The following is a 15624-nucleotide window of genomic DNA, read 5'->3' on the forward strand; positions in this document are numbered from 1 at the left end:
GAGTCAGTGTTTTTGTACGTCCTCGTCGCGTCTATCGGTTCTAAAATGTGCATACACTCATGAGTTTCTGCTCAACATCGGCCTCACACACGCCGAAGCTCGGGCTGCACTGGCCGGTGGCCTTCAACATCCCCGACCCCCAGTACTGCATCTGGCCCACAGCGGAGGCACCAAACGCGGCGTGAGATTAAGCAGAAGGGGGGTAAGCGTGAGCATATTCGGGCTAGCCAGCCTAGCCCCACAATAAACTGGATTACATTCGATTACTGCTGTTGTGTCTTTGTTTGCGCTGTGTACTCAACGCGCGTCACTGAGGCTTTTATTTTATTTTAAAAATAATGCTATTATCAACACTTACTTTTAACTCGTTCATCTCGACAGCTGTAATGGTACTTTGCATGTGTTACAAACTTGGTAATAATGATGAAGACGGACTCGGTGTGACTAGGACTCGTGTTTATTCAGAACTCTCAGATACAAACACAATAAACTCGCACTGATTGACAGCGCTCTCATAACTCAGTAGTTACTATAAATAACTTTGTTAGCAATCGCTGAGCTCAGTCTCTGGTACATTAGTGATGTCCGGTTCGCGAACGATCTTTCTTTTGAACCAGTTCTTTTTAATGAACCGAATCAGTTCACCAAATCGGACTGAATCGTTCTAAACGGTTCGCTTCTCCAGTCAGCGCTGATCCATAATTTACTAAAGTTACTAACTTTCTGACATGAGTGACAGTCCCTCCGACTAGAAATAGACTAATAACCTGAAGTATATGCTGTAACTACAACAGTTCAGACATGCTGAGAACTGATGTGATTGAACTCGGGTCCATCCGTCTCTCTGGCAGCAGCTCGTGCCTGCTCGTGCCTCGTAGACCTCGTTAAACCACGCCCCCTCCACTCATTTAAAATGCAAAGATGTCAGCCAATCACAACAGTGGGCGTTTTTACTGAAGTCTCACAGCAGACACGCCTCTTGAAGCAGGGCATTCAGCCACAGGGCAAACAGCAGTATAGAAAAAATGCCTTTTATTTCTAAATTATGACATTTTATGATGTAAAAGTCATACTAACAATATAAGTACACCTCAGGAAACATTATAAAATAATAGAAAAATGCCATGCCATGGGACCTTTAAAGTCCCTGTAAAGGCAATTCTGAGATTTGTTTCTAAACACATTATAAATGTTAGAAATGTATTGCTGAAACACATTACAAAGACTGTGAACTATGTAGTACTGAATTCAGAAGTTAGGCCGCTAAACAGTTTTTCACCGTTGCTGTGTTCAGGATTTTCTGGGCGGGGCTAAAGCGGTGGCTCGATGACACACTGGAGCCACCGAGCCTGGCTCCTCCCTTAACACGATCATAACTAGAGCACATTTGCATCAGTTTGCCCGCTCGATTGCGAGTTACTGTCAGTACTGTTAGTTATTACAGCCTACAACTTACAAAACAGCTTTCAAAACAAAAACGATGATCAAGAAGAGGTGGATTAATTTTGTGAACAGCTGCTTTGATGGAGAGCTGAGGATCACCACCAACACCTGCCTCTAAAGTGACTTTACACCGGATAGTTTTACAAACCGGAGACAACTGGGATCCACTGATAATCCGCTGCAGAACCGACTATCCCCCGCCCAGGCCTTCATCATCCCGTCCCGCCGACATCTGGTGCGTCGTGATCATAGAGGGTCGTGATCAGTACGTGAGTGTTGTTTTGTGTGCTACGGCAGCTTTAACGCGAGTGGGCGTGGTTTCGGCGCAGACAGCGGACACCCCCCCAACGTTTGAGAGCAGAAAATGCTGCTTATTTTTTCAAGTTTTTGATAAGCTATTTTATGTACTTGCCGGATTTTTTTATGATTCAAATTTGGCTGGGTGGTTAATAACACATTTATATGTGGTGTGAGGAACTCAGAACACATGTTTAGTTTTGACTTTACAGGGTCAACATAAATGTAAAAGTTTTTATGTAAACCAATTCAGCAGGTTCACCTCGTTCATGAATCAGACATCAAAGGGGGTGACGATTTCTTTATTTCCAAATAACGAGGAACAATATGTTGTGAATGTAGTGAAGTAAAAGTTTCCCAAAATGAAAATACTCTAAAATACGGATCCTATAAAAACTGACCCCAACCACCCAGCACAAAAGAGAGAGAGAGAGACAGAGAGATGAAGTACAGCAGAGTGTGAGGCAATATACTTACTGCTTCAGAAACCAGTCCTGGACAAAAGGAATCTTATGAAAATCCGTAGGTATTCGTTCTGTCCATTGAGGGTTTTTACTGATGAACAAGAGAATAAAGGATAGATTGAAACACACTTGACCATTTATACCTTATGTATGTATCAACAAAATAATATTGTCAATACACAGAGGGACACATTTCTTCCACTCACTTGTATAGCCATTCAGTGAGGAAGTCACAGCCATTAAATTCTGTCGTTTTCCTCTAGATTGACAATGAAGCATGTAAAAAAGAAAAATATATGTTATATTATAAGATTATATTATTGTTATATTGTTGCTGATCGTATCCTGGCATAAATAATGGCCACATAATAGGTCGCATTTTGGTTGCATTTTGACAGCATTTATCTTCTATTTATAATTTATAACGCTATTTTTTGTGATCTCACTAAATGCAAGAGATTTCGGTGCATCCAATTATAATATTCATCTATCCCAGGGGTTCTCAACCCTGGTTCTCGAGGCCCACTGTCCTACAGAGTTTAGCTCCAACCTTGATCAAACTCACCTGCCTGTAGCTTTCTAGTAATCCTGAAGAGCTTAATTGGCAGGTTCAGGTGTGTTTGATTAGGGTTGGAGCTAAACTCTGCAGGACAGTGGGCCTCGAGGACAAGGGTTGAGAATGCCTGATCTATCCATTCTCCAAACCGCTAATTAGGTTTGTGGTGAGAATACTGGAGCCTATCCCAGGATCTCAGGACATTACGGAGCCCCTAAAGGGAGTTGGGGAAAAAATTAGATGGGAGGAAAATAATAGGCAGTGGCTATTTAAAGGGATAGTTCACTTTAAAATGAAAATTATACCATGATTTAGGGCGTTTTCACACCATAAAGTCCGCACCAAGGTCCAAACCAAAGTTCATGTTTTGATACATTTTATACATTTGGTTAGTTTTGGTTTGGTTTCACATTGCAATTATGCGAGCATACTAAAGAACTTTACATGACATAGTTGCATCCTGTCGTCATTATCTATGTGGGCTGCATCTTGACATTAGCTATGTTTCCATCCACCTATTTTTATGCGCATTTTGGGATATCGCATAAAAAAATGCAGAATGGAAACGCCTAGATGCGCGTAAATACTAAAAATGTGCATAAAAAACGTATGCGCTCGTTTGAGTCGGATACATTTTCTATCCGATACGAAAACATGCGCATAAACTACGATGGAAACGCATTTACCGAATAAATTCCTTGATGCACATAAAATCATGTGACTTTCGTGATGTAACAGCATAACTGTACTAACCAGTGTCAGATTACAAATTTAAGAAAGTACATTGTATTTAGCATTTAAGGTAAAAATTATGATATCAGATGAATTAGTCTGCTATGCAAATCTTCCAGGCCAGTTCCTGTTCTCTTCATTGTAAGTAAAATGAGCACCACTTGTCTTTAATGGCTCTTGGAGCCCTTGAGTGTTTGAATTATCATCTATGCATTTGAATGACACTGTTATGCTGATTGAATTTGGACGGGTGACACCGTTATGTCTGAGGTGTGTCCTTTTACCTATACAATTACTTATAAAATGTTTGCATTCCTTTGTTTGAATGTCTCCTCCCCTGCTGTATAATCCCTTCCCCTGAAACGAAGATTAAAATACAATGTACCACTCCTTTAGTTAGACTTGTTGGAAGATTGTTGGAGGACCTCAGCGGAAGAACAGCACGGTTCTCAATAAAGAGTAACGTCTGCTTTAAAGATATCCCAACGTCTCCTGTCCTTCTTCAAACGAGGAAAAAGAAGTTCACAACAGTTTTGGTGCCGTGACCTGGATAGAGCTCCTCACCTAAATCCAGACTCCAGATTGAAACTTCAAGCTCCAAGATCTGACAACGTTCCAGACTGAATTTTTTCTGCACAGCCAAGGGTTGTTTGGTGTCAATCTATCCAAAAGAACCTTAAAGACCAGTACAAATTTGTTTTTTCTCTGCGCCGCCAGAGAAGAGTTATCAGACAGCTGTAGGGTCTGGTTTACTAAGTTATCCTCTAAAAAGTTTGTTTTAGAGATGAGTTACCCTCTGTTTCAGACAGGGAAGATTAGCATTGAGCTAATAGTGCTTTTAAGCCTCTGTTTTCAGGCAGGGAAGAATTGTTTAAGCCTCTGTTTTCAGGCATGGAAGTATTGTTTAAGCCTCTGTTCAGGTAGGGAAGAATTGTTTTTGCCTCTGTATTTCACACAGGTAAGTTTAGCATCACAAGCTAAGAAATTTTGTTTTAAGCCTCTGTTTTCAGGCAGGGAAGATTAGCATACAGGCTAATTTTTGTGTTGTCCTCTGTTTTGCAAAGGAAAGTTAACAATAGTTGATCTATGTTAACAAGTCTGTTGATCAGAGAAGTTTTAGTGTTTTGATTGTGTGGTAACAAAGAAACTCACAATAAATGTTTAGAAAGAATGCTAGACTGATCCCCACAACTGAAAAGGGTGGTCTCGCAGCTCCTTTGTGGACAGATAGTGAATTCAAATCACAGTTAGGAGTGCAAATGAATTTAGTTGTCAGAGAGAAAGTTAGGCAAGAACTAACGCAGAAATATGAGATCCATCCAGACAAGACTTGGTCGATTGATGAATGTAAAAAAGTTTTAGGAGCATGTATTCGCAAGAACAATATGAAAGGCATTATTTGTTGTCACAGAGAATTTGGTTTAGCACTAGACAACAGTCTCAGCATATCTCAGAGCTAGAGAAACAGAACAAAGAGCTCTGTGCTAGAGTAGCATCTTTGACTAAGAAATTGCACTGCAACAAAGCTGCAGAGAAAACTGTTGTGAATGAAGTTAGTCAGCCTGATAACGTTTATCCTGACTTGCAAGCTTTCTTTGAAACAGATGTAGCCATTCAATCAGTATTTGATTTGCCTGTTGATTCAGTTAAAGTATGTGGCGCTAGGAGAATGTCTCAGGGAATTGAGGTAATTGAAAGTATTCCTGCTAATTCTGTTGTCCAAGTTCAAACTGCCAAATTGCTAGGACCTAGAGATATAGAAAGATTATTCCAGAGCTTGCCCTCAGCACGTACACATTTTTCTGAATTTAGAAGGACATTGTTATGCAAAATGCGTGTCTACGACATGTCGTTAACAGAAGTCACACAGCTGATGTCACAGATTGAATCTGAATTCAAAAGTTTTGAGTCTGCTGTTACTTCTGAAATACAACATGCCACCAAAGGCGATTTGAGAGAAGGTGTTTTGAAAATTCTAAAGAATATCATGGGACCCAAAATAGACTGGTCCAGAATCACTTACTGTGTGCAAAGGAACTGTGAGCTGTGAGTGAATTCACTGAAAGATTTTGTCAGTCAGCTGTAACTTACAGTGGTATAGTTGATGATTCTGAATGTGTGCTAGAAGATGACCAGGGAGCTTTTGTTCACGTCTGGTCAGCTGGTCTTTTAGCCGAGTACAGAAAAGCATTGCCATTCCTTGATCTAACTTGGTCTAACAAAACCCTCAGAAGTAACCTAGAAAGGTTAGCTATATGGGAAAGGGATGCTGATGTTAAGGCAAAAGTGAGAATAGCCACAGCTACGTTTAGCCAAAGGAATCCAGACAACAGATGGCCTAAGAAAGAAGGCAAATGTTAGCCTAGAAATCTAGACGCACCCTAGCAGCAGAAAAATTATTTTGCCGCGAGTGTAGTCTAGCAACTCTCGGTAGACCTCAGAGCTGGAAAAACCAAATTCTGGTCAGGCCAATCACAGCGTGTATAGAGTCGGTGGGCGGGCTTAACATAATGACGGAGTGTAGTTGTGGAGGTTCTTGGTGCTACATATAAACAAAGAAGCTGACGATCAGCATCTTTCAAATCGCTTTTGGCCGCTACTCTGGAAGACTTGGAGTTAAGCTTTTCTTTGAGGAAAGAACAAAGAACGGCACTGAAGTCATTCATAAGAAAGGAAGATGTATTCAGAGTTTAATCTATCAACTAACGCTAGCTCTGCTTCGGTTGGTTTTGGCGCTATCCAATTGCGTGCAGAGGGAATTTGACAGACAACCGTTTATCCCGCCCCTCGGATTGAGCCCTGTCAATGGTGAAATTCCAGACCAAACATCTTGATGTGGGTCTGGCTTGTCAGGCTAGGCAAATGTAACTACTGTGAAAAATCAAGGCACTGGGAGAAAGAGTGTAGGAAGAAGTTGCGAGATAGTAAAATAAATACTATGCATAATTCTGTTCCTTCTCAGCCCGCCTACAACTCTGAAGTAGTTCAGACAGGATACACTGAAACTTTAGGACAGCTTGCTCAGGCTCTTTTAAGAGCACAAAAAGAACAGGCAAAAAACTAAGTGTTGGGGCTGTGAGGAGCTACCTTTACCTTGTGATCCATCACAATGACAAGATACTTTTTGTGAAAGGTAGCATCACAGCCCCGAACATTGTTTTACAGCGTGCACCAGTCACGAACCCATCCTCATCCATCCTTCAGTCATCCATCAACATGATCAAGATTGCCTTGCTACTAATCATCATGGACATCGCACAAAGTGTAGACTCCAGAAACAACATATTCTTAGAGCTTATGAATATGTCAAAAAACGCCATGTTTGCTGGAAAGAACGTTTGCATGCCACACCCGCCTTCAGTAGGAGCAGGAATCCCATGGGTGGCACATGATGGGAGGAACTTCTGTCTAAAACATCCTACCCAGCCAATTCAATGGCACACTCTAAAACCGGATAAGTTGAGTTTACTTAAAAAATTTGAGGAAAGTGGTTGCCCTAAAAAATTTAAGTAATGATTACTTGATAAACTTGAGTTAAATTTATTTAAAGATATTAGTCGTTCTAATAATTATTTTAAGTTGAATAGACTAAATACTTTAATTTTAAGTAATACCGCTGTTTAATTACTTCACTTATCTTTTTAATTGCATTAAGTTGTTCTTACTTAAACCGTTTAAGTTTTGTCAACTTAATTCTATCTGGGATCTGAGGAAGTGTACTCCCAGAGTGCATTGTGGCATGAATAAATTAATTGCTTCGTTTTACTATTTTTGCCTTTATTTTACCCCCAATAATGACAGCAAGTAAAATAGTAAAGGTCGTATTAATAATAAAAAAATAAAAAAATAAATAAAAAAAATCCTTGTTAGCATTGTTGTGTTTTGCATGCTGAATGTTGAAGTGTGTGTGTGACACACTCGAGCATGGTTAAATGATATTGTGACAAACATAGAGGGATTATATCAACTCAATTAAAAGGTTATGCCATAAATATTAGCAAAACAAATGTTAAAAGGTCATTATTTGACATGAAAAATAGATATGTTCTATATCATTAATGGACAAATATTACATATATATATATATATACATACATATATATATATATATATATACATATATATATATATATATATATATATATATATATATATATATATATATATATATATATATATATATATATATATATATATATATATATATATATATATACATATATATATATATACATATATATATATATATATATATACATATATATATATATACATATATATATATATATATATATATATATATACACATATATATATATATATATATATATATATATATATATATTACTTCCCTTGTTTTGAAATCAATTTCTTGTTGCATTGCTGCATTAATAGGAAGTTAATTACTATAATATGAATGAAGTTCTAAGTGCCCAACCAAAGGGAACACTAATCACAATTATGGTGAGAAGAAGTGGAGGAAATGAGTGATAAGTCTATAAAAAATTGCCCCGCCTCAAAAACACTTTGCCCGTCCGCCCGTCCACCCGCTTGTTTTTATGCTTTGGCAAAATGGTACTCAAACCAGTCAAGTAATGTTTACTTGAGTTTTCTAAGTAACGAAGGCATAGCATGCAAATAGTTCAGATTACTTACTTGTTTTAAGTAAGGTCAACAAATTATTGGACATTAAGTAAAGTTTACTAAAAAAGTCTTAGTAAGAACAACTATTGGATTTTACAGTTGCACCCTGGTTTATGTTCTCTCCACCCCAAGCTCTCCACAGCACTGGTCAAGTACTCTTGAACAAAATCCAACAAGGCATTCTTGATCTTTCAGCAAAATGACATCAGATGACTGAAGATAATTCTTCATGGTTCGGAAACCTGTTAGGTCAACAAATGACTCACAAGGACTGTTCCAACCACAAAAGAAAATTCCCCGTAAGAACTACACGGACCCTAGTGGCATGTTTGTTTCTGTGTCAACATGTCATTCGTCACTACAGACAATCAACACAGAGCAAGTGATATGTGCCTGTAACTTTTTCCAAGTTACATGACTAGAAGATGTGGCTTATGTTAACAAACATAAGCTATAGAATTAGGGATGCACTGAATCCAGATTTTTGGGGTTCGGCCGAATACCGAATCCACTGGTTAAGATTCGGCCGAATCCGAAACCGAATACTGAATCCTTCACCCATCCTCAGTCCATTATCACAGTAAACACATTAACGAAGTAAACAACGTCCACAGCAGTGTAGTATTAATATTAATACTACCAGTTAAACGGTTTAAATGTTTTTAATGGTTAAAAAAAATATGCTGTATAGCGTTATTTGTTCACTCACAGGGCGCGTCGACATGTGCAACCACAAACCAGATATATCTCGCAAAATGAAGCAATGGAAAAGCTTACTGTGCAGGACCATTTCGACAGAAAAATACAGCAGCAGTACAAGTTCCTGACTGGTGGAAAGCAAATGAATGGCGCTTCCCGAGGCTGGCCACTCTAGTGAGGCATTATCTCTGTATTCCCGGGGCATCAGTGCCATCTGAAGCCTTGTTTAAGGCTTTTAAAAGTGTGGTTTTGGTCAAGTTTACTAAAGTAAACATTGTTGTGTATGTTCTTCTCCCCGCTGTTTCCTGATGGTTTATAGAAAAATTACCCCGAGTCGTCCTCTGTCGTTTCAAAGAACAACACAACGGAGAGAGCGCAGGAGGCGCCTGCACCACGCGCTGTCAGGTGTCAGCCAAGGCTCGCACGCTGCGGAGACAGAAGGATTGAGAGGGTGTTTTCTGCCGCGGGTTTAACTGTCAAATGGCTGCGCTCCAGACTAACCCACACACAACAAACAAAAAACATACAAGGTGTGGATTGAGGTAGCCTAGGCCTTCTATTTTTATTTGAAAAAAAAAAAAATGATTCCGGTTCTTTAAAGCTTACGGATTCAGTGTATTTTCCTTTTGTCACCTTAATTTGGTAATTATTTAAGTGAAAAATATTTAGTTTAGGCCTATGTATTTTAGAATTTTTATTTATATTTTATTTGTCTATATGCGGCGGTTTGCACAGTAAAATAAAATACATTTTGGCTGCTGTCTGTAGATTCCTTCATGCACAACTCGTATTCTCTCGGATGTTTCATACGCAAATGTTTATTATATATTATATACGAAAATGATTATATATGGTGGCTTCTCCTATGTTTCTTAGTGATTTTTTAGCGGTAGTTTATCAGGAAGTGACGATTATGTTCTCTTCGACTCACTGGATGGAAACGGTGCATTCGTCGGTTTATTCGCAAATGTTTTATGCGATATTGCATTTTTGCGCATAAATTACATTCGCAACTTTGAATGGAAACAGCTATTGATTGGTTTGTAAACGGACATGCGTCTGACGTCAGCATCTTTGACAAGAATGAATGAACAGATGTATATCATTGCCACTAGTGAACAGTGCACATTGCTTGACTATTTCTTTTTGTTTCGAATTGTTTTGTTTAAAAGTAGACATTTCAAGCTTTCTATACACATATTTCTCATGTCTGTGAGGCAGTAGCTGCTGAGTTTCGTTTATTTATGAGACGCACTCCAGCTCATGTGCAATGCATGTGATCGCTCCCGTGCGACTTCATCCGTGCGACTTCATCTCACCCTTATAATCTGCTATTACTCTATTTGCTTGTTATTTATTAAATCCAAGCAATTGGCTGACGAAACCTTGATTAAAATTAAGATACAATTTATACAAAACGAAATTCATTTTAAAGAAGGGCTTCATACAAAACAAAACTTAATATTAAACAAAATATAATAACAACCAAAATAATTTCTGACCCACTCGCATCTTTGCACTTTTCACAATCAGATGAAATTTAAAAATAACATTATAATATTTAAACATAAATATTAAACAAAATACATTGTTTAATGGCTACAACAAGTAGGCCTTTAGTACAGATGCATGTCCTGTCTGAGCGGGATTTGAGCGAGCATTGTTTTACCAGTGAACGGTTCATGAGCGCGCGCCTGCATAGAGTGGATTATTGAGCTGAGGGTCACACCTGTCCGCTTCCCTCATACTACAGGAAGATTACATCCCTTGGTGTACGGGCACGGATGTGAGGCCTAGAAAACCAGTGGAGGTTTAAGAGAATGGTACATGACATGTATTGTTGGAAAAAAGAGAAACTCTGGGGATTTTCCACGGTAAATCTTAAAAGATGCAGAGGTTTGCATTTAAGTGTTGCGAAATCATAAGGTGGTGTTGCGAAATCACAAGGTGGAGTTAGAGAAGAAAGGATGGCTGGAAGGGTGCCCTTTGGATGAGGAGAGATAAGAAAACAGGATAAATGATGGAGTTTTACTATGGAAAATTCAGATGTTCAGCTGGCATCTCACTTTGTTGTTCATACAATAAAGTTAAAATCTTCTGAGACCTGGAACTTTGAGATTTTCTTCAAATGCTGAACTGAGAGAACTTAGAATATGCCACAACAATGTTCAAAAGTTTTTGATCGGTAAAATGTTTAATGTTTTTAGAAGAAGTTTCTTTTGCTCACCAAGGGTGCATTTGATTTTATAAAAAATACAAAAACAGTGATATTGTGAAATTGTCACGGTGTGTAGCACCAGGAACAAACTGAGGAGTCAGAGGATCCAAAATCAAACATAAACTTTGATCTTTAGCACAGGCAGACAGTAGTGATGTTCGATTCTTGAACGAATTGTTCTTTTGAGCTGGTTCTCAGCAAGTAACCATTTGAGCCCGGTTCATTAATCGAACTGAATCAAACTAGTTCAAGAAGCTGAAGTAGCACGTCCGACTAAAAAAGAACCGAAATAGCCGGTTCAAACATCTGTCGAAATTTGCAGAGGATTACCGATGATGATTGAGTTGGTGACGCACTGTCTGAGACACGTAGGCTACTGGAAATATGCTTTTTATGACTACTGTTATTAAATTAAATTAAAACCTGGAAAAACCTTTCTGTCGAGAAATTTAAATACATTTTACTGTAGTTTATTGTGCCTGCAGATTATATTCTAAATTGTTAGGCTAAATTTATAAATGTAAAAGTTTATTCTTTCTATATATAGGCTTCTTTAGACATGTAACATATTCGCGTTTGTTGATTAATGCCTGTTATGTGTACTGTAGTTGCGCAATTTTCAGTCGAATCCGACGTGAAGGATAAATGAAGTAACTGTGAACACAAACACCATTAACTTAAGTGAACGAAAGGCAATAATCATCAAATGCACTCACGCAAATAACTTTATTAGATTGTTTCAATATGCATTGACACAGATTACTTTATTTGAATGTTTCCTTGACATTTCCAACATGACATTGAGAAATGCATAGTGACATCATTGCATGATGACGTCAGGAACCTATGAATCAGCTTTGTGAACCGGTTCATTGAGCCGAATTGTCCGAGAAGAATCGGTTTGCGGAAATGCTGATTTTGGAATTTGCGGACGTTGCATTACTAGCAGACAGGCAACAGAAACAAACACTTAGCATAACGGTAAAAGCACGCTATGAAGCGCTGTCAAGAGCATGCCAAACCAACAGGTGGCACTATAACGCTAACCGTAAAGCCATGTTGGTCAATCAGAAGCCTGGAATTTTTTTTATTGCCGGTTCTGATGCAACAAGCCAAAATATCCGGTTTCACTGTACGCATCAACAGTTTCTAAAAATTTTCACCCTGGCAGGAGTTTTCAAAAAAGTTCGGTTTCAGTGTCCAGATACTGCGTTTGCATGTGGACAAATGGCCAAACCGCATAGAAAAATATTTTTTTGAAAATTTGAAAGTTTTGAAAATACCTGTGTTCGTGTGGACAGGGCCTGAGTGAACAAGAGGAACTTAAATAGCAGACAGAAACCAAGATAATTAACTAAACACAGAATCAAAACACAACTGAAAGACCAAACAAGCAGACAGACATGTGACAGAAATATTATTGCAATGTAAAACAGCTGTTTTCTATCTGAATATATGGTAACGTGTAAATTATTCTTGTAATCAAAGCTGAATTTTCAGCATCATTTCTCCAGTCTTCAGTGTCACATGATCCTTCAGAAATAATTATAATATGATGATTTGATGCTCAAGAAACATTTATGAATATTATCAATGTCAATTATCAAACTTTTTTTAGGATTCTTTAATGAATAGAAAGTTCAAAAGAACAGTATTTATCTGAAATAGAAAGCTTTTGTAACATTGTACTACCGTTCAAAAGTTTTGGGTCAGTAAGAATTTTTTTTTTGGGGGGGGGGGATAACTTTTTCAGCAAGGATGCATTAAATTGATCAAAAGTGACAGTAAAGACATTTATAATGTTACAAAAGTTTTTATTTAAAATAAATGCTGTTATTTTGATTTCTGAAGGATCATGTGACACTGAAGACTGGAGTAATGATGCTGAAAATTCAGCTTTGATCACAGGAATAAATTACATTTTAAGACATACTGAAATAGAAATATAGGATTTTACAAAAATAATAATAAATATAGCTGCAAGCAGCCATTAACGGGGCCAAGCGCAACAGAAGCAAACAAGGAAGATAGCAGCAGACCAACTGAAAAAATGAGTAAAGACATTTGAAGCAAAACCGTTAAAACACCACATTAAAACATTGAGTTGTATAGTGCCAATGTCATGTTTTGTTCTATTATAGCGCCACCAAGAGGCACAATCCTACAATTTTTTGTATGTGTCATCGGAGTGAGCCCATAAATGTGTGTGTCAATTTTGGTGAAAATATCTCATTTCGTTTTGGAGTTATAGACATTTATATGAAAAAACATGTAAAAAATTACTGACACTTGACTTTGATTGGATTTTACAACCCTTTACTATCAATATTTTGACATTTGGGCTCACGATCGTGCCTAACGACCTATGTTTCCGAACTTCTGACGCTGGTTTCGTCTCGATCGGACTAGCGGTTTCGAAGATATCGGCAAAAAAGTTTTAAGCGCTAAATTACAACGGTGCACAAACCATACGGCGAAACCTGGCAAGTGTGGTATTGTTGGACTCGGCAACGATTCAGGAGTCTAATGAGATGAGTCTCGTGAAAATAAGTCAACCACACCCAAAGTTCTGAGCCTTTTTTTAAAAAAATCTCCACTAGGCGGCGCTGTTTCGAAACTTGTCAGACTACTTTGGGGTATCGTGGTGATGACCCATACCGAGTTTTGCAACAATCCGTTCATGCGTTGATAAAATACAGCATTTTAGCACATAAGTCAAGATGGCCGACAGCCAAAATGGCCGATATGGTAAAATTGGATATCCTTCGACTCGGCATGACGTCCCGAATCTAACGAGGCCCCTTTTATGATATTTGGACAAACGGTTCATCAAAGAAAAGCTAAAATAGCCATTTTTCGTATCTCCAGACCAGTAGGTGGCACAGCGCCGAAACGCTGCATGTAGCCTCAAGTCATGCTTATGATGACATGTACCAAGTTTGGTTTGAACACGATAAAGCGTTGCGGAGATATTGCCTTAAGTGTGTTTTTGCAAACGTTATGTAAAATTTGTTCGCGCGTTTATCGAAAACGAATAGACGAATCAACTTGATTTGCAAGATTTTTTGTCAATATTGTCTGAAGATGATCTGGTTAAATTTTCGTGCAAATCGGATGAACCGTCTAGGACGAGTTTGCAAAAGTAGGTTTTTCGGTTAATTGAAAATGGCGGGGAAATATCCAAGACGGAAAATGACGTCATAGGGTGCAATCGAATTGGCACGAGCTCAGAAATTAGAGGAAAAAAGAATTTCGTTTCTAGCCCTTACGGTTCAAAAGTTATTAGCATAAACATGAGTACACATTTGGACAGGTGGTGGCGCTAGAGGGATTGAGATAGAGACACCAAAATTTCCATGGTGACATACCAGACCATCCTCTATAAGTGTGCCAAATTTCACAACTTTTTACCATACGGTTCTATGGGCTGCCATAGACTCCCATGGCGGAAGAAAAAAAGACGGGAACGGTTTCAATAGGTGTCTTCGCACCTTTGGTGCTTGGCCCCTAATAAAAAGGGCACAAAAAGGGTCTAAAAAGGCCTATAAAAAAAAGACTATAGGGTCTGAGCACTTGATTTTTGAGCTGCTGGTTGCAAAAACTTTATCAAGCCTGGTGACATGTGCATCGGAGAGGTCAAAGGTCAATTTTTGCATTTTCAGCTCATTTATCATGGAAAAGTGGTGTTTTTTTTTTAACCTTTTAAACTGGTATGCCTCTACTGATGGCCCGATCTCCGTCAAAGTTTGCACGCGTCTTTACAATAATGCGACGCACATGCTCAGCCGATTTGGTGAAGTTCTGCGCAGAGCAGGCAATTTTTAGTCATTTAAATGTCATTTCGCATAGGATAATATAGAGCATTTTTTTCACCTTTATAACAGTTAAAGCGCCACGGCGTCCATAAAAGTCTGCAAGCCTCTTTAGGGTCACGTGACGCATGCGCATGCGCACGCGTGATTTCGTGAAGCTGTATGCAAATCAGGCAGGAAGAGGGCCGCTTTCAGGCATTTAATGGGATTTTCCATAGAAATACATCATTGTGACCCCTTTTTAACCGTTATAGCGCCACCAAGTGGCCAATCTCCACGTCCTTTTTCATGCGGCCACAGAACGAACTCTTACATATGCGTGCTGAGTTTGGTGAAAATACCTCGTTCCGTTCACGAGTTATAGCCAAATTAATAAAAGTGGCTCCTCCCCCTTCCAACGTTTTGGCAGCCCTTAGGGACCGTGAACCTAAATTTCCACTTTTTTTTTATAACCTTTGACAATCAGACTCCAGAGAATCTCGCTGCGCTGGTTTGGTTCCGGTCGGGCCAATAACCTAGGACTAGTTTGCAAAAGTAGGTTTTGCAAAAAATCCCAAATAGCCGAAATTTTTCCCACTCTGACGAGCAAATCCGAGGCATGCATTTTGTCCGCCTTGAGCCAAGGATTCCAGCGATATAAGGCACTCTAGGCTACGCCTTACGGTTGAGGAGTTATGAGCCGTTTCGTACTTTTGATCGCCGTTTCGTACTTTTGATCGCTGTAGCACCCCATCAGGCCGATCGGGGCGTGCTTCGGTG

At 38.8% G+C, this 15624-nt stretch overlaps 2 protein-coding genes across 2 annotated transcripts in view; one reads left to right on the forward strand and one right to left on the reverse strand.

Moving 5' to 3' along the window:
* Positions 1-15624, forward strand: part of proza (protein Z, vitamin K-dependent plasma glycoprotein a) — a 229740-nt gene that overhangs the window by 192838 nt on the left and 21278 nt on the right. The gene's annotated exons all lie outside the window — the stretch shown is intronic.
* Positions 1-15624, reverse strand: part of iqck (IQ motif containing K) — a gene marked incomplete at both ends in the record, with an annotated part of 88648 nt that overhangs the window by 49010 nt on the left and 24014 nt on the right. The window contains 2 exons of the mRNA XM_079807586.1: positions 2218-2295; positions 2411-2463. Coding sequence (XP_079663712.1) covers positions 2218-2295; positions 2411-2463 — 131 coding nt within the window. The remainder of the gene's footprint in view (positions 1-2217; positions 2296-2410; positions 2464-15624) is intronic.

The sequence above is a fragment of the Gobio gobio genome (assembly GCF_949357685.1).
Source record: "Gobio gobio genome assembly, chromosome: 1".
In the NCBI taxonomy this organism is placed as follows: domain Eukaryota; kingdom Metazoa; phylum Chordata; class Actinopteri; order Cypriniformes; family Gobionidae; genus Gobio; species Gobio gobio.